Raw genomic sequence first — 20,220 nt, forward strand, 5'->3', positions numbered from 1 at the left:
CCGTATTTTTTGTTCTTTTTTTTTTCTGTTCAGTATTATTATTATTATTCGTATTATCATTATTCCTCCGTTTCACACGGCTCTAGTGTCGTCGTTTCCGAAAACCGGCGCAGGCTACGACGACGAAATTTCATATTATTTTATACCTAATACCCGTGTATTACATATCATTATAATATTATATTATTGCATGTACATCAAATTCATACCTGCGACACACGAGTGTATTATAATAACACTATAATTGTTTATATCTATTTAATATTCTATATAATATTATTACTAATTGATTAGGTAGTGTTTTCGGATCTTGTTCGGTCAAGAGTTTGACGAGTTGATGACAAATAATAAATCTAATTAATTTACAAATGGGTCGAGGTTATGTATGAACGTTGAGAAAAAAGTTGACGGTTAACAGGCAATATAATATTATTTAGCTCCAAAGGCAAATGCGAACAATAATATTTATTCAATTCAGTTAAAAAGAAATTAATCGATTATTTTAAATTATTATATAGGGTAACATAATATAAAGGTAGTGGTTGTGCACTTATAATTCCTATAATTTGGATTTCCTATAAGCCCTTGTAATCCTACGAGTCCGTTGTGATTAATTAATAATAAATATAATTTTTAATACCTACAATTATACGTCCGTGTTATCATAATAATTTATCGTATATATGCATGGGTGCAATTTTAATCATCCGGTATATTTCTAATCATTCAATTCGAAAAGGAATTAAAAAGCATGTCTTCTTATTAGCACGCCGAACTACAGCGATAAATTATTATAATTTTTATATTTTTAACACAAGCTGTGGTAGTGATGTGCGTACTGTGCACAATGCACGTGTATACCCCAAACGATTAACTAAAATTAAAGTGCACATACTTACATATAGAATCTATGTATGCATGTCACATGTGTATTATACCTATACTATAGATTATAGGTATGGGATATTATTATATCTTACACGACAAAATATAATGTATCTAAAACTATATACACGTATAAAATAGTTGCATGCAGAGTTTTGGTTTTCTAATAGAGAGATATTGTTATCATAGTGATTAAGAACAAAAATTATATTACATTAAAAAACTATGGTGAAAATTTTAAACAGTTATCAAAAATAAGTAATAACATCCAAGACCATCGGTTTCTCACGAGCCGCGGCTGATGAATATTATTATAATAATAACATTATGCAATAATAATTATTGACACAATGTAATATTATCATATTACTGTGCTTAATTGTATGATTGTTGTATTATCAACTAACGGTTTTAAATACAGCGAATAATTTAATAATAAAAAATCAGATTATATTACGCTTATGCAGTTTTTATTCACCTTATATGATTTAAGAACATTGAAATTTATAATAACATTTCACGTTGTCAATTTCAATTATGTGATACAAAAATCAATCTTTTAGTCATTTTCTATAATATATTAATACATTGGTTCAAGTTAAAAAAAAAAAAAATTATGGAGAATATGCGTGGCCTAAATTACGGTATGGCGTATATCACATAGTATTGTCTTATTTTAAAGACATGACTATTAGGTAGATATAAGTATGTTTTCTTTACTCGTAAATTCTATAAAATTAACATTTATTCAAAAATAAATTTCAGAAGATTCCTATTAATAGTATTGAAATTATATGATTTAGCAAAAAGTTAAGTACTATTATTAAGTATCTCAACCCATTACTAACACGTATTATAGACATAATATTATTATACTAGACGTTGTCGGGTATTTGATGTAATCTTCGAGTCAAAGTGTCGTTCATAGCAATAATGCAATATCATTTCACAAACAATAAACGACCACCGACGAGTACATTATTATTATACAAGTTATAGCACTTATAAAGTAATAATCGATACATATATAACACCTGCTGTATAATCTTTCGTTTTCTTCGACGCCGTTATGTAATCCGCTTACATACATATTTGATGTGGTTATCCCAGACTTCCGGTACTGCCGCCTAAGGCGATTTACGCCCGAGGTCGAAGTGCAATTTTTCGTCTCCAGTTCCTGTACGGCCACCGCGACGCTCGCGAATCTTTATCTTTTAAGGCTCTTAATCACGAATTAAGATAAAGGTACAGGATACAGAGAACTTATCAGTTGTTACAAACAAGAACACCTTCATCGCTCTTGCACTGACAGGTAGCGCTTGAAGGTGTCTGTGACGAGTTTTATATTAATAACGTGATATCCATTATCCACTTACGTTAATGCGTAATTATATTTCGCCATAACTCACAGAATTTCTCTTATCCTACTCCATATTACTTATGCAGTTGTGCCATAATACCACTTGCCATGCCAGTATTACATACTTTTACAGTTCATGTTCATCTATGGTTTATATATCAAATTTAATATAAGACAAATGTCCTGCAGTGACCTACACTTCCAAATATTCTCATTTATTCTTACACCTTGTATTTTTTACAAGAATAGAAAGGTTTAAAAATAGAAAAAAATGAATGTTTGTTAAAATAATAAATTCATTGATAATATTAATATTCATTATTTGACTAATTTGATTAATCAAAACATCTTCTTTTTATTTAGCCATAATTTATTAATTATTAATTTACAATAAAATAAATTAAGTATTTTAAATTCCACTTAAAATAAATAAAATCCTAACATAGAATTTGGGATGCATAAAATTGATCATGACGCTTATATTATTTATATCCAATACAAGAAATATGTACATATAGATGTTCTTAGTGTTCTGATATAAATAAATATAAATGTGATAAGAATAATAAATAATAAATATATATATATACCTGATTAGTACAATTGCATATTAATGTCACAGACTACTTCAATTGACCTTAAGCTACGCTAATTTTTGTTGTATAATAGTTTGGGAATAGCTTCAATTTTTATACGAGGTCTCTTTAGACATATCTGTAAACATTAAATAATTATCAGGTAATTACACAAAAAATTATATAAACTTTTTATAAAAATGAACATAATTTTTTGTTGTTTTTTTTGGGGGGGCATGTACATACCATATAGTACTTCATGTACCAGACTTCTAAGCATTTATTATATACTCCTTTTCATTTGTAAACTACCTTTAAACTTAAGATTTCGCATTTAATTAAATAAATATTAATGTCCATCTCCTAGATATTAATTAAATTTACGGAGACACAAATATCTTTATTTTTCCAATGAATGGCAATTTGGTACGCAATATTTAGTAAACATAAATACATAATAATTAGCTACCTAATAGTTTTAAAGTATTATTATTATTACTGTTATTTATATTAGTCTGAACTGAAAAATAACCAAAAAACCACAAATTATCTCTCTTGAAACTTAATTCGCGTCGAAATTAAATACTATTTAAATATTACTTTAATACCGTTTATGGACAATCGTTGTTGCAGGTACAAAAGTTATATTCAGTTTTTTTTTTACAGATTTTGACGCACGGACATTAGCGCACAAGAAACGTCATCAGGGTTCAGTCGGATGCGCGACGACTTTGATCTTCAGCTGGTGCGGCAGCAGCAGCAGCAACACTTGCAGCAGGAAGACGTGGTCGTCGCCGACGACGACGATCAGCGGAGGAGGAGTAGACGGCGGATGCACCAACACCAGCAACACCACCACCAGAACCACGACGACGACGACGACGACGACGACGACGGGGACGACGGGGACGACGACGACGACGGCGGAGAAAACGCCACTGACGACGGTGACGGTAGTGGCAGCGGTGTCGGTGTCGGCGGTGACGATCGCGACGGTAACCGTCATCAGCGGAACAACGGCGCCAGTGAACCGGACGCCAATCGGTTGTTGAACAACACGGACGATACGGAAGACGAAGCTGACGTCGTCGTCGGCGGTGGTGCGAGCGCGTGCAGCGACGCGACTGCCAACGCGACGGCCAACAGCACCGGTGACGGTGGTGTTGGTGCCGACGTGGACGACGACGACGACGACGACGACGACGACGACGTGGATATGATGATGATGATAGATTCGGGTAGACAGCCGACGGTCATCGGCTGCAGCGAGTCTTCTTCGCCACCGCCACCGTCGCAGCCCGCTACACTTGGCTCGACCAAAGTCGACACAGCCACGACGTCCTCGTCGTCGTCTTCGACGTCGCCGCCACCGCCGTCCGCTTCGACAGTGCCGATGTCGTCCATCACCACCAGTACCGCGAGTACAACCGCCGCAAGCCAACAGGTATAATTACCAAAAATAATATTATTAGGTACCTTTAGATTCCGCGTTTGCGGCATCCTGATTTCCGGGTATCATTTATAGCAGGGTATTACATATTATACTATTAATGACATTAAATCTGTTTATGTAACCAACATTTGTAAGACTCAAACTTATATTTTTTAGTGAACTTTCACTTTTACCACTGTTACAAAAGTGATGTTTTCGACGATAAGTATTTAAAAACGTAATTAAAATTAATAGACTAGAAATATGATTGGTACTTAATTATTTAAACGATTTGATCATTTTAATCAATAAATTGAAAACTAATATGTCATATGATGAAATCATCTGATAAAATTAGTTTGTAATTTGCTTAGTGTTTGTTCAGTTCTAAAGGATTCAAATCAAGTAAACACTTAACCATTCTAAGTATGTAGTCTCCGTCTTACCAACGTATATGGTATACCAAAATATACGTTCAGAACATTTTTGTGTGTTTAGCTTAATATACGATTGAAATACCTAGCCTATTATAAAACGTATAGGTATTAGCATTATCTATGTTCTCTTTTCGTTTTTTCTGCTACCTATTATAATTTTTAGCGAGTTATAAGTATGTAAAATTATAATTAAATATTAAAAATGCTCGTAATACATTTAAAAATTTAAATAATGTAAAAACTGACGACAGAATACAGATATTGATCTTACCTTTAAGTTTGATAAATGATAATTATTAATTTCACTCAAATATTATAGTTAAAAAAATAAAATTGGATTTGCTCAACATATATTTTGGTATAGTAAGCGTTAGTGAGTAGGAGGCAATACATGTGGATGTGGGTATGACGTCCTTTTAGTTGCCAGGTCCCTTAGTGTTAGTCTGTACTCATTTATCGTAAATTAAAACAGTAGTTATACTCCAAAATAGTTGTATTAATTTTTTTATATCCTAAATTGTTATAATTATATTATGGGTCTGCGTCATAACTTATTTAAGTAACTCTTATATTCATGAGAAAATGAAGTATTAAATATTCCTACAAATAATAAAAATAAAAAATATTCATAAGTTACATCTTTTTAATTAGAATCTCTTACAATTAGACACTAAGAAAAATACAAACTGGCTTTTCACAACAATTGAACGCTGACTGTCAAACGCACTTTAAATACCTACATATACTTATATGTATTATGTAATAATAATGATAATTAAAAATTAATTATTTATAATAAAAAAACTATAAAGCTAATAAGTAAAATATTAAATTAAAAATGTAGACATAATAATAATTTTTAAAAATATAATTTTTCTTGCTTTGATTTTTTACTGTTAATTTAACCATCCATTAAACAAGTACGACTATAACAATTTTTCATATTACACTCCATACATAGCGTTATTTTTGTCAAATTTATATAAATATCCATTGACCATTGTAATACAAAAAATTTTCGTTTTTTTTCACTTTTAATTATCAAATACTCAATTTTCTCCGCTCAATCGTCGGAATACTGTTTATAGCTGCTAAAGTAAACATAATATTAAAAATAGAAATTTCATGGTTATAAAATAAATTTAAATAATTCGATATGTGCTTGTTGTAGCAGGACGATTACGATATGACGACAACGGTTCCCAGTGTCAGTTACAGCGGCATTGGCGACGGTTACCCCTCTTCTGTTCCATCGGTGGGTCTTGCTGACATGATTGGCGGCGCCGGTAATCACCTTCACCCACACCACCATCACCATTTGCTCCTTTTACATCACCAGCAGCAGCAACAGCAGCAACAACAGCAGCAACAACACCATCAGCACTCTCACCAGTCGCAGCACCAAACCAGCGGCACTGCGGCCACCGGATATTACGGCGCTGACGCGGTCGGCAGTCAACATCACCATCCATCGGCGGCGGTGTTGCCACTGCCACCACCACCGCCACCGCTACCGTTACTGCTGCACGAACAACAGCAGCAGCAAATCGGTGGGGATTTACAGTTACAACTCCAGTTGCACCACCAGCATCAACATCAGCACCAGCAGCAACAACACCAACACCAACAGCACCAGCAACTGTTGCAGCAGCACCAACACCAGCAACATCAGCAGCAACACCAACACGAAGACTTATCTCGCCACCTTCATCACCACCACCATCAACTGCAACTGCAGCAACAGCATCTTGTCGATCATCAGCACCATCATCACGAACTCACTAGTGCCGCTGCTCATCACCATCTGCAGCAGCAACAACACCAGCAACAACAGCATCAGCAGTTTTCAACCACTCATCTACACCACCCACAGTACCTCCAACAGCAACAACAGCGGCAACAGTTCTCGCCGGCTACGGCTGCCGTCACCGCCGCCGCTGCCGCACTTACTCACCCGCACTATCACCAACACCAACATCACCACTTGCAGCACCAACAACATGGCGTCAGCGACGGCGGTGGCGCAGGTGACGATGACGATGAGGACGTAGTAACAGCCGCCGCCGCTGCAGCCGATAATGGTGGATATCCGTCATCGTCATCAGCGACGGCCGCTGCCGCCACAGCTGCCGCTTATGCAGCAGCGGCGGCACTATACGGTGGTAACTCCGGTGGCCAGGGACATCACGGTGTCCATCACCATGGAGGCCACCACCAGCAGCCACAACAGCAGCATATGTTACAACCACCAGTTGTGCCGGCAGCACCGCATCAGCAACACGCCATGCAACAACAGCACCACCACCAGATGATGGTGATCGGTGGTAGTGTTCCTCCGTTAACTACCGCTCCACCGGCATCCGGTTAGTATAAAACTCTTGTCCCCGGTCCCTTATATGTACAGCAAGGGCGCCATTTTGGGGGAACTAGTAGGGTACACATTGGTACCCCTATTTTTTCTGTGTTTTATTAGCCTACTACACACAATTTACAAACGCGCCGACGTATCCTCTATATATCTAAAAAAATCAAAATTAAATTATATCGCATGTAAATGTAAACGCTATACATGACTACATGGCAAATAATATTTATTATTTGTACCTATAATAAAATCGTATTCGTGTTAATCTTACAAGATCTATGATTTTAATACAATTAGGTATGTCATTAATCGTTATTAACAACAATAATGATAAACTACAACCGAAAGAATGACATTACATTTTTCAAATGTTGATAAAATATATGCGTCATAAATAAAGTTTTATTTCAATAACATTAAACTTTGAATTAACTGCAAAAATAGTTCCCAAATTCTAATTGTTTTTTGTCTCACCAAACATTTAGAAAAATACAAAAACTTAATAATAATAAATTGTGTTTCCTATTATAAACATATAATAACGATCCGGTTTTTTTCTATTCCTGTAAAAATTATAATAATTTATTTGTAACGAGTAACAACTAAAGAGACTATTGACATAGTATTCAATACGTTAAATATATTACGTTATATATATTTACCAGAAAAGCGTCAACCTTTATTCGAATGGTTTGAAGATAATTATTACATATACATGCGACAATAATATCACAGAAAATATTTTGGTGCACGCGTTGTCTACGATGGAAGATCCTCGTAAACGAATCGTGTTCAACATTAACCTGACCAAGTCTGGTCATTTATCATATTGAGTGTAAGCTTTATTAGTATTCAGTTCAAATAAAGTCTAAATATTGTACTCATATTTGCATTTGATGTCGGTAACCTCACACACAACACTAATTTCTCCAGAAAACGACGACCGACGACTGAAGTCGAAATCACAGTTCGCGTCAACTTGTGCGTAAATATTTTTTATAATTTAAATTCAATGAAATTACACATGTAGACACTATAGACATATAATAGTAATAATAATATGACGTTTTTCCGCTCTATTTTAACTGTATCTCTGTTTCAAACCACATCTTATTGCCTCGTGTTGCAGATAGTCCTCCTACGCCCGCCTTGATGCAATTGAGGGCAGCCGCAGCTGCTGCCGCGGCCGCAGCGGTGGATCCGACCGCTGGGACGGTGTTGTCATCACCACCCGCCAGCAAGGCGACTAGACGGACAGCATCATCAGCGGCCATAAATGATGCGGTCGGTGGCAGCGGGGGCGGTGGAACAGCTGGCCGTTGCGGCAGTGGTCGCGGCCGAGGTCGTAGACCGGCCGCCGGTGTTTCGGCTGCGGCCGCAGCGGCGCTACAACAGCAGCAACAGCAGCAACCGTTACTATTGCACCCACAACACACGCACCCACACCACCATCCACACATGCAACAGCAACAATTCGGCAGCGGTGGACCACCGGTCGTATCAGCGACGGCAGCGGCGGCGGCGGTGGCCACGGAACAGCAACAGAGCCCGCCGCTTGACAGGGTGTTCGTGTGGGATCTAGACGAAACCATCATCGTGTTTAACTCGTTGTTGACAGGTGGTTACGCGGTGGCTCACGGCAAGGTACATTCAATACTGTATTAAATTTATTAATGATAATTATACCTACCCTAATATTACTACAGTTAGGATTTTGTTACCGTAAAAACTTAAAATAAATCAATAAAACTTTATAAAACTTTAAATCCTCCCAAGAATCTTAAAAAAATCACAAAATAGTATATATTGTGTGGCAAGTATAGCGTATAGATATTTCAGTCACAGGTGATGTTACGACACTGGCCTTAGATGACTGTTAAATTGTGCTCAAAGACCAAGAATGAAAATAAACTTCCTGCACGACTCACATTGACCATTTTGCCACTGCAGCCTTTGTATAGAATAACCGTAATTAACTTACTGACTTACCAGCTAGTATTTCACATATGATCAATACAATTCATTGATATATTCGTGTATATCAACGTGATTATTGCAGTTAGTAACATTTTGCTTTCTGTATAACGGAATTTCTACCGTAACATGTCAGTAGAGAAAAAATTTGCTTTTCGTTGAATGGAAAAAAGATAATTCCCAAACGCTTCAATCGGCATTAAACATTAATATTGTGGTAAAGCGTAAAAATACGCCGATTATTTGTTTACCTTCGCTAAATTGTAGTACATCATTTGCACCAATAGAAAGGTACACAAAATAGTTAAAGTAACTTTTACTATCAAATTGTGGTTTAAAGTTCAAAGTTATTACCAAAACCAAACTAATAAAATAATTTATCTAAATTGTTGGTGTAAATAAATTACATAATTAAATCAAACGGTGATGTACAAATTAACAAGATTTATGGACACAACACGTACAAACTATCAAAAATAAAATAAAATATGTGCATATAAGTATAAGGATTTTTAACTCTGAAATTATGAGAAATAACTAAAAATATATGGGAATAGAATATTTTTACATGATATATGACAGTTTTCGATTCCGATAATGTTCTAGAGACTGAATTCGATTTAGTATAATATTATTCAGAGCACCCCATTATTCTAAATATTGATTTTTAGATTATATTACGACTATTTTATAAAACGGTACCGTGCAAATAAATGGCGTTTATTACTTTTGGGTAAAAATAAATATTTGAAATATTTATTTTAATTGCTATAACGTTACTATAATGTATTAGGTTCTACAATTATTAATAAAGTGATTATTATTGAAAATACTAAATTATCTGTGTATGTAGTGTATACATGGGTTAGTATACCTCAGTTTTTTACGATTTTCATTTTAAGCTGAAACCAATAAAGGTAGATTTACATTCTTACACATAACTTGGTTAAAAATTAAATTAAATATTGTTAAAATCCTATATCTCTGTGCCTCTATAATATTACAATATAGTATCGTCATGATGTTCATTCCTTATCTTCTAAACAGGACCAGCGGGTCATGCAGCAACTCGGGTACCGGATGGAAGAGATGATATTCACGTTAGCCGATCAGAATTTCTTTTTCAACGAAATCGAGGTGCGTGGCAATCGTTTGACAGACATTGCGTATTATAACAACAACGATAATATACAAATATATAATACAACTATGGATAGCCGACTTGGCTTTAACGTCGATGTCGGTAAAATAGCTGACTTTTCTAATCAAAGAGGCCCGTGTTTTACAATCTGTTCGTTGAAATGTGATATGAAAATAACTAAAGTAATTAAATAAATTGGATTTTATCGTAGACCTATAAACACCTATAAACTAGTTTATAGCTATTTGGTTCTTATCGATGACGAAATTGTTAACATATGGGCCTCTTTGATAAATCAAGTCGGCCATTTTCTGGGATTTGAAACTTTACATCGCGGTTATCATCTAGTTATATTATATATCTGCGAATACACCAATATTTTAATTTTATAACCATTTTGCGATTTGTGCGCAGGAGTGTGGCGGCGGTGACCAGGCGCAGCACATCGACGACGCCGCGTCCGACGACAATGGCCAAGACCTGTCTGGCTACGACTTTAGTGCCGACGGTTTTTCTGCGTCCACAGCCTCCACCCAACACCACCAAAACCACTTTGTCAACCAGCACCACTTCAACAGCACCGGTGCGAGTGCTGGCAATAATCACCAGCAACACCTGCAGTACCACCAGCAGCAGCAACAGCACCAGCAACAACAGCAACACCATCACCCGCACCAACACCAGCAGTACCAGGCCCAGCCGTATCAGCACCAGCAACATCAGCAGCACCAACACCACCACCTGATGGGTGCCGGTGGCGGCGGCCTGGCCGTCGCCAATCCGTCGTCCGCGGGCGGTCTGAGGGGAAACGGTGGCTTGAGGGGTGGTGCTGTTGGTGGTGGTTCCGGCGGCGGTGGTGGCGTGGACTGGATGCGGAAATTAGCGTTCCGGTACCGACGGGTCAAGGAGTTGTACAACCAGTACCGGAATTCGGTCGGAGGTAATTAATATAGGCATTACTTTAATAGAACTGCGAAATTATTCGATTAATCGTTGGTTGTGTAATAATCGATTAGTCAAAAATCGAAAACGATCGGAAATAATATATAGACTATTTTACTATCAGACATTATTTTGATTGAAAATAAATTGAAGTAATTGTATAATACGAAAAAATAATTTATGTAAATACATAATAAATAATTACTTATGTCTAATACTCCAGCAAAAAAAGTACAAATAAGTAATACCCAGCAATAAATTATTCAGATAAAACTCCTGATAAAACACTAGTCTATTTAAAACACATTGAAATATACATAATTTATGTCACCAAAGTAAAGGTAAAACTATCTCAGTGTTTAAATAATAATCGTATTGATATAATGTATAATTGGAAGTACATTCTTATGATTGACATGATTGAATATTAATTAACTAAGTCGTTTTAACTTATAATAATAATTTTGATCGAAATGTCGTACACAAAAATGCATTAATTACAATATCATCTGTACAATATTGCTGTTTATTGTAAAATATAATGTAAACCTATCAACTTAATAATATAACTTATATAACTTAAATACGTACAACGTACATCATTAAGCCCGAAATAATTTATTATATGAACTATGCATATTAAATACAAATGAAATTACACGATAAAATTAAAAAAAAAAACAAAAAAATAATTTTAAAAAATTGAACCTATTTCCTTGTACTTAAGTCTTAAATACATTATATAATTTCATTATGATAAGCACTAAATTTAACACTTAGTATTAAACATACAGTATAATTGAATATTTAGTGCACTTATCCCGATAAGCAGAGGTAATTTTTTTTTAACTCATCTAGTTAGTTTATTTTCTAATTAACTTATGAACTTAACTAGTTTAATTTACAGTTGAAATCCATTAAGTTAGAAACATTTTGAAATTGTTCGTGTATATACTTACGTAAATATTACTATATTAGTATAAAATAAAAATAATCCAATACTATAATAACATAAACATTTCTATTATTTTTCTTGATAACATAATTTTTTATATATCAATATATTTTATTATAGATTAGAAAGGCTATAAGCCATAAAATATACACAATATTATTATAATATGTTTGCAGTACAAATAAGTAATAATAATAATTTAATGTAATACATATTAGTAAAGTAAACGTAAAAGGGTATAATATACAGTGTATATTATTATAAAAGTTCAATAAAATTTGATTTTTATAATTTATAAATTAGAAATTAGAAAGACACATTCACTCTTTATTTGATTTACATACTAATTTAAAAAAATAGATTAACTTTTTTTTAACTGAGTTAAATTAATATTTTTCTCCATATTAACTTTTAATTTATCGAGTTAAATTTATAATTTATTAATTGTTAACTTTTGACTTATCGATCTTGTATCCTCTTAACTTAACTTAACTTGAGTTAATTATTTTCATTAACTTGCCCATCTTTGCCGATAAGTAATATAAACTGAAGACCTTTATCAAAAGTATATAAGTTTTGTAAAACTTTTAACAAATTATAATAATATTTAAGTAAATTAATTACGAGTTGGTTATATAAGATTCAATAATTTCTTTAAGGAGGCATCTATAATATTTTAAACTTTTGTAAAGACGTGTTCATATACCGCATTAAAAACGAATTTTTTTTAGATGCGTAGGTACCATACGATTACACGATTTACACGTTAATATTATGCTGTACAATAGTAATTACGAACATAAAGTACAAGTCAATTATTTATATTGCTTATATATTGTCTGATTTTCTAGCCTAGTTTTATTTTATTAAATCTATTATAATATTTTTAAACAATCGACAAATTACTTCATTAAATTTTATATTCAATGGTAATATTATTTTATTAAAAAAAAAAAAGTCATAACGTGCATTGTTAACTATAATAATCTATAATAATTTTAAAAATAAATAAATTATATAATATGCTTTGGGCCTATTACAATTTTTTGTTGGACTTAGCCTATAAGCCACCCTATTTATGCCTTTGATATTTGACCAATGCGATTTTACGTTTTATGAACATTTTCGTTTTTTTGTGTTATAGGGCTGTTAGGACCTGGCAAACGAGACGCTTGGCTTCAGCTCAGAAGCGACATCGAATTGCATACCGACGACTGGCTAACGATGGCTGTCAAATGCTTAAACGTCATCAATTCTAGGTGAACTTATATGAGTATTAATACAATATTATTCAATATTCATTAAACTAATTATTGTTTTCTGTATTACGTTACACTGGTATACATTGTTAGTTATGCTTATAATATAATATTACTTTAAAAGGGAGTCTGAAGGAAGTCGCTTAAATTCATCTATTGTTGAGTATGATTCGATTGTTTGAAACCGCAGAATGTGAACGCTTGTAAACAACTTGAACGTGACCTACACAGATTTATTAGCTTTGTAAAATAAACTTTTAATATAAATCAATCTCAGCATGATCCTTTGTTTCTTAACTTATCGTAATCACTCGCATGTTTCTTTTCTTCAAAAACTCCATTCTGGATCTATTAACACTCTTCTTCTTCTTCTTCCACGCTTATAAATTTAAAGGTCCAAATCCGAATTTCCGTAATAATAATTCTTATCAAATCACTTATATTAACCAATTATACTGGGTCTCCCATCTAGATGACAGGTACACCAATGCAAATATTTTATTATTGAATACAGACAGATTTTAAATGCGCCAAATACCATTTATTTTGATTTTCATTGAAAAAACTACAATATTTTACCAATTGTATTACTTAACTAACCTAACTATCACATACAATTTCTGAAAACATTAATTTGAATTCGTCATGAACTTTATTTAAAAACGACTTTCTTATATTTTTCAAATACTTTTTTCACTTCTATATTACTATCAAACGTTTTTTGAATTATAAGTATTTAATGTTTATAAATGTGATGTTGAAGACGTTAAAGTGCTTCGGATTAAGTTCAATTTCAAAAAATTGAAAATTTCGTTTTCAAAATTGACTAATTGCGAATTCGATAATCTTTTCAGAAATGTTATCTGATTAATATAAAGACAACAAGGTTAATCAATACAATTATACAATTATTGGCATAAGGTATAAGTATATTTTGATAGAAAACACATACAGGATCCCAGAATTAGATATCATTCAAGTACAATTTTATTTAGATAATATTTTATTCGAATAAATAAATAGTAATTTTATCTTAGTTAACATAAAATGATTGGTATTTTGTTAATCGAAATATTTACGTATTAAAAAACAATAATTAGCATTATATTTTAAGTTCACGGTTGTAAATCTTCTTTTATTTGAAATAAATAGAAAAATACTATAAATGAAACAAATATAGAACTATCTAAAGGAGAAACTAGAGAGTAAAGAATTCGAATATATTTGTATTTTGTACTAGTATTATGTTTGAAAATTATTCAATTACATTTTTATTCGAATAATTATAAAAAAAATCATTTAATAATCATACTTGAAAATTATTTGAATTATTATTTAGATAATATTTTTCCCAACCCTTAAGGATCCTAACCTAATCTTGAATTTTTATCATATTATCATATTATTGCTATTCTGTAACTACACTATGCTTTGGATTCACATCTGTTATTAGATAAACAATAATGCTATACAAGAATATTATATTAATCTCTACTTATGATCACCGTAGGCCTAACTGTGTCAACGTGCTGGTTACCACCACGCACCTGATACCAGCGCTGGCCAAGCTGCTCCTGTACGGTCTTGGACAACATTTTGCCGTGGAAAACGTATACTCGGCCTCCGGTGGCGGTGGAGGTCCATCGACGGGCGGTGGTAAGTCCGGTGGTGGCGGCAGTGGCACTCCGGGGTCTGCAACATCGACTGGATCGTCAAAAGAATCGTGTTTTGACCGGGTGGTACAGAGGTACGGCCGTAAATGCACGTACGTGGTTATCGGCGATGGAGCTGAAGAGGAAAGAGCCGCCAGACAGGTATTTACCATCTTAAAATAATTATTATTTATCTAGCTGTAAATCCGACTTCGCCAAGGAAAAAATTAACAAATATAAAATACTGTGCTATTTTCATGAGTCAAAACTAAATTTTTGTGAAAACCCCTTAATAGCAACCGATATAATTTCAAAAATAAAGTTATTAACACGCTCCGAGTTTCAAAGAATGTGTGAAAAATTTGGTGATAATTTGTTCAATAACTTAAATAAAAGTCTATAAGCCCTACCATACATTAATTTCTATATTATAGAGATGGAACAATTTTTATTTAAAAATAATTAAAGCAATTGCCTAACAAGTTACCTATAATAGTTATATAATATACTTATCAGTTTTCAGGCATTATTTTATTGGTAATGACATAATTTGTGGAGTTTAATAACACATAAATATACATTTAAATTTAGTAACTAGGTATAAAAAATAGAATACAGCATAATAAACAGTGACTTAATGCTAATCGTATAATTGCATAGAGTATATACCATCAAATATCTATATATTATATTACTTATAATTAATTTGTCATTCGTTATTTCCAAACAAGATTATTCTAAAGCAAAGTATGACAAATAATTTCTATTGGAGCCCGGAAGATTAAAATAATAAATATAAGAGCCCCGGATAAAAAAAATGTTTTTGTCAAATCTCTATGATTAATTAATTATGCAAACTAATTGAGATATTTTGACGGTCCAGTTTTTTGCCTTCTGTGGTCTTTGCTGACCTTTTTTTGAGATCTTCTTTCCTAAATATATGAATTTTAAAGAAATTATATTTATTATAGACTCCTAGCCCCAACTCATGAACCTCTCATATCCTAGCAATCTATACCATATTAACGTTTTAGGTATGGACGTATGGATCGTATGGTGTTATGGGCCATGATCAGATAGATATGTTTTTTCTTCGTTTATTTCTTCGTTCTATTTTATATTCTTGTCTACCATCTGATTGGTGGATCGAGTATTAAACCTTAGGTAAAATAATATATATTCCTATATGATTATATTTGACGTGGCATTTAAATCTGCAGCATGTTAACCATTTAAGGAATATTTTAAACTACTGTCTTTGCAGGTTATAAAACGCGCTACATATAGACATTTAGACGTGTTTTATTTCTAAAAATTTCTGTAGGCGATTGTTTTAGTTATTTTACTTGACAAACTTCTTAAACAAATTAAATATAGCAAATTTCTAATTTTAAATTTTACAAATTTCGCGTTCACGTGAAAATGTGGATAATTTATCTTAAGTTATTATAGATTTTATGGCAAAATCCAAATTAGTTTTGATAGCATACAGCAACTATAGTATCAATGTCGACATACAGCCAGGTCGCATCTATTTATTCATTTGGAACACATCATTTTGGAAGTATAGAAAAAATATTCGAAAAATTGATACCTAAGGAGAAAATCAAAATCGTATTATAATACTAAAATTCATACACATATATTACAAATTAAGTTTAAATCAAAGTGTGGAATATTTATTGTTTGTTAAGTGCAAGCCATTAATGTTATAATTACTCGAAGTTCTGATGTTGAGTAATATTATTTCAATTTCTAACTGGCTTGTCTTTGCAGATGAATTTTCCGTTCTGGCGGGTGTCCGGTCACAGTGACCTCCAGGCTCTGTACAACGCCCTCGACATGGGATTTCTCTAAGCTGACTGTATACTACTAAACGGAAATGGCAGCATCATCAGTGACAACATCGGCAGTGTCAGCAGCAGCAGCATCATCAGTGTCAAGTGATATCGTCGTGTATATAATAATAATATGTGTGCGATTCGACCCAGTGACGACGTTATAATAATATTATATAGTATTTCTTATTTTATAATTTAGTAGTATTGAATTGTTGCGTGTAAATAATAATGTAATATTATTATATTATAAATATATAATATAAACCACACGAGTGTCGCGACAACGACGGTGTAGTGTATATAATAATCAATTAGAAACGCCGTCGTAAATTATGTGTTTTAAAATGTTTGTATATTATTACGTTTTACTTTTATGTGTCTATAATGTTTTTGGAGTGACTGTGAGTTCGTATTTTTGTTCTCACGTGTAATATTATATTATATATCATTATTACTCTGTACCGCTTGGAATTTATTGTATTGCCTACTAGTTTTTTTCTCGTGAAATCATCCCACTCTCTTTCCCCTAAGCGGCCTAACAGACGATTATTTATATACTTTGTGTAAGCAGGACTTATATTCGTTGTCTCGTATATGTATATAGTATATATTATGTACTTTTTCATATTTTATTCCCATAGTTTATACTATATGTTGTATATAATATATTGTACTAGCCATTATTTAGGTACTTGTTAAATATAGCACTGTAGTATATTGTATCATAATATTGTGATAAACGATAATGATTCAGGTACAGATAGTTTTATTAGTTTTTCAGGTAACAATAAATTTCTTAACCGGATTACGTTGTACTGAATTGGAACTTTTTCGACAAACTAGGTAAATATACTTTTATATAGGAACATATTAAATATTTCACTCTCTCGGATGTGTATGCCTAGTAATACTTATATTTTTTCTAATTTTCTAATTAAAATTGTGTAATATACTTAAATAATATATTTTATACTATACAAATTAAATATTATATAATACAAGAATTTACAAAAAAAAAAAAGCTTTACCTTAAAAATCGATTTATACATTTTAATATATCGAAAAAACGTATTCGTAATTAAATTGGAAATTGTTCTTATTCAAGAAATGTTGATTTTAGAACAATGTTAAGATGACTAAAAAAAAAATGACTTACCCAAATATAATACCAAAAGAGGCTTTTCTATTAAAAAAAAAAAGTTTGTACTGGGTATGCACTTATCTATATAATACGATCGTATTGTGTACCTAAATACCCCTAATAGTTTGTCAAGAAAAAAGTTACTATTCAATCCAATGTAATTGTGTCGAAAAATATTTAGTGAAAAAATTATCACACCACTGTATTTTAACTTTTACTGGTTGCAGTGTACCTACTTATTATTTAAACGTAACATAACCACAATACTGAGCGTCATTATTTAATGGATGTAAAAACAGAGCGAATTGCTTTAATTTTTTGATTAGTATAAGTCGTGCTTTATTTTTACCAAGTAAAATTCTATTATTAAATATTGTTTAAAAAAATATTGTTAATCAATTTTATATTCTACTGAGAATATAAAATGCATTTTAGTGTAGGTAACTATAACCTCATATGCTTCATATTTTTATATTATTATGCTACGAGTGTATACTATTACAGTAGCTGGTACTCACTATAGACTATAGTAAAATAAACTATCATTTCATAATATTAGTATTCATAATCAGCCCTATTATTAGTGCGGCCTTAGTATAACTATTAGTTAATAAACGAAAAAGTCACAATATCGGAATGGAGAATTTAAAATACTTTACTAGTTACTTTCAGAAGTATTAAAAAAAAAATTGTAACTTTTTAAAACTTTTGGTGAGATGTTGTAAATACAATATATATTATTGTTATATTGTTAATAAAAGCTGGTATAGGTAATTAATTGTTATTTTGTTTTATACATCTTTATTCTAATGAGGATATATTATTAAAAAAATAGTGAGGAATAGCATATGGATCGATCGCAAAAAAAAATAATCATTAATTATTATTTTTATTTTTATCAGTCGATAATTGTAATGTTATATGAACTCTGCAACTACAATAATGTTAGGTAAAACAAATTTCCGTTATATTTTATTTATATTGTAAAATAATTATTATAATTACTAAAATAAACAAATATTAATTATTACTTATAATTATTATGTAATATTATGTTTTATTAATAATCATAACTTTAATCCAAGATCTGACCTATGTCCGCGATAAAATATAATTATATTGCAAACAAATACAACACAACATTATAATTGCTGAACGCAAGACAATGTTGATATAACTAAAAAAAATGTATAAGTATAATATTATATTAAATTAAAACAAGTATGTACGTGTATTATAATAACAATGGAGTTGAATTCATGGTTTTAAACAATTACTTTTTAAGGCGTGTTTTCATTAAATTAGTAAGATCAAATATGAGTAAATGTTATCTATTATATAACAGTACATAAAAAAAAAAAAACGTGAGTTTAAAAAATTATCGTAATTAAGTACGATTTGTGTCTGCTCAAAAATCTTTTAAATTGTGAATTTGATCAACATAAAATCTAAAATATATAACAATAAGAAAACATATATTATATAGTAGGCGTAAAGAAATATTATTTTGTAATTTGTTAATTTGAAATGCATTAAAAAACTAAAATAATATAGTCAACAATATTAAGTACACGTTACCTACAGACAATATCTATTATTATAAAGAACTTGGTAAATAACAACCAAAATTCCGATTCCCATTTAAGTTTTAATTCAAGTAAAGATTGTAAACAAATATTGCATACGTGGAGTACTTAGTTAAAAGTAGTAAGAAAATGGCTTTTCTGAACTTTGGGATGAGAATGATGATATATCATTAATTTTGAATGAACATAACATATTTATTGAAATTTCATCTCTAGGTAAATATTAAATATTTGATATAGACAATATATGAATTCGTCAAGTACAAATATAAATAACTATAATATATTTCTTAGAAGGACCAATAATTATTAATACTTGTTCTCTATAGTATTATTTTATAAATATTTCTTATTAGCCAAATACCGATTCGCAAAGGCCATTATGGCATTAAATCTCAATGTGTTACTGAAGAAATATAATTATGAGTATAAATAAAGAAATTTTAGAATACTTCAAAGATTTAAAACTGAACGATAGACAGTGGATCAGCCCATTGAGGTCAGCTTTTATATAAAAAATAAAATAAAATAAAAAAATATAACCAAAAATTATTTAGAACACTTATATTCAGTGAAAATAAAAATAAATTGGAAGTACTTAAAATGTTATTCAATAAAATGCTAATAGTAATTTTTTTTTTATTTTAGAAGAAACTCTAACAGTATTATTAATTT

At 31.6% G+C, this 20,220-nt stretch overlaps 1 protein-coding gene across 3 annotated transcripts in view; it reads left to right on the forward strand.

Annotated features, from left to right (window-relative positions):
• LOC113552249 (developmental protein eyes absent-like) overlaps positions 1–17,289 on the forward strand; it is a 29,019-nt gene extending 11,730 nt beyond the window's left edge. The window contains exons 2-9 of one of the 3 annotated variants that reach the window (XM_026955022.1): positions 3,487–4,264; positions 5,861–7,052; positions 8,184–8,698; positions 10,076–10,165; positions 10,584–11,109; positions 13,211–13,325; positions 14,836–15,139; positions 16,754–17,289. In XM_026955022.1, the coding sequence (XP_026810823.1) occupies positions 3,539–4,264; positions 5,861–7,052; positions 8,184–8,698; positions 10,076–10,165; positions 10,584–11,109; positions 13,211–13,325; positions 14,836–15,139; positions 16,754–16,834 (3,549 nt within the window). In that variant the 5' untranslated portion in view covers positions 3,487–3,538 and the 3' untranslated portion in view covers positions 16,835–17,289. Of the gene's footprint in view, positions 1–3,486; positions 4,265–5,860; positions 7,053–8,183; positions 8,699–10,075; positions 10,166–10,583; positions 11,110–13,210; positions 13,326–13,449; positions 13,920–14,835; positions 15,140–16,753 lie in introns of those variants that run through there. The other 2 variants (XM_026955023.1, XM_026955024.1) reach the window with 2 other exon arrangements.
• The last annotated feature ends 2,931 nt before the right edge of the window (positions 17,290–20,220 follow it).

The sequence above is a fragment of the Rhopalosiphum maidis genome, chromosome 3 (genome assembly GCF_003676215.2).
Source record: "Rhopalosiphum maidis isolate BTI-1 chromosome 3, ASM367621v3, whole genome shotgun sequence".
Lineage (NCBI taxonomy): Eukaryota > Metazoa > Arthropoda > Insecta > Hemiptera > Aphididae > Rhopalosiphum > Rhopalosiphum maidis.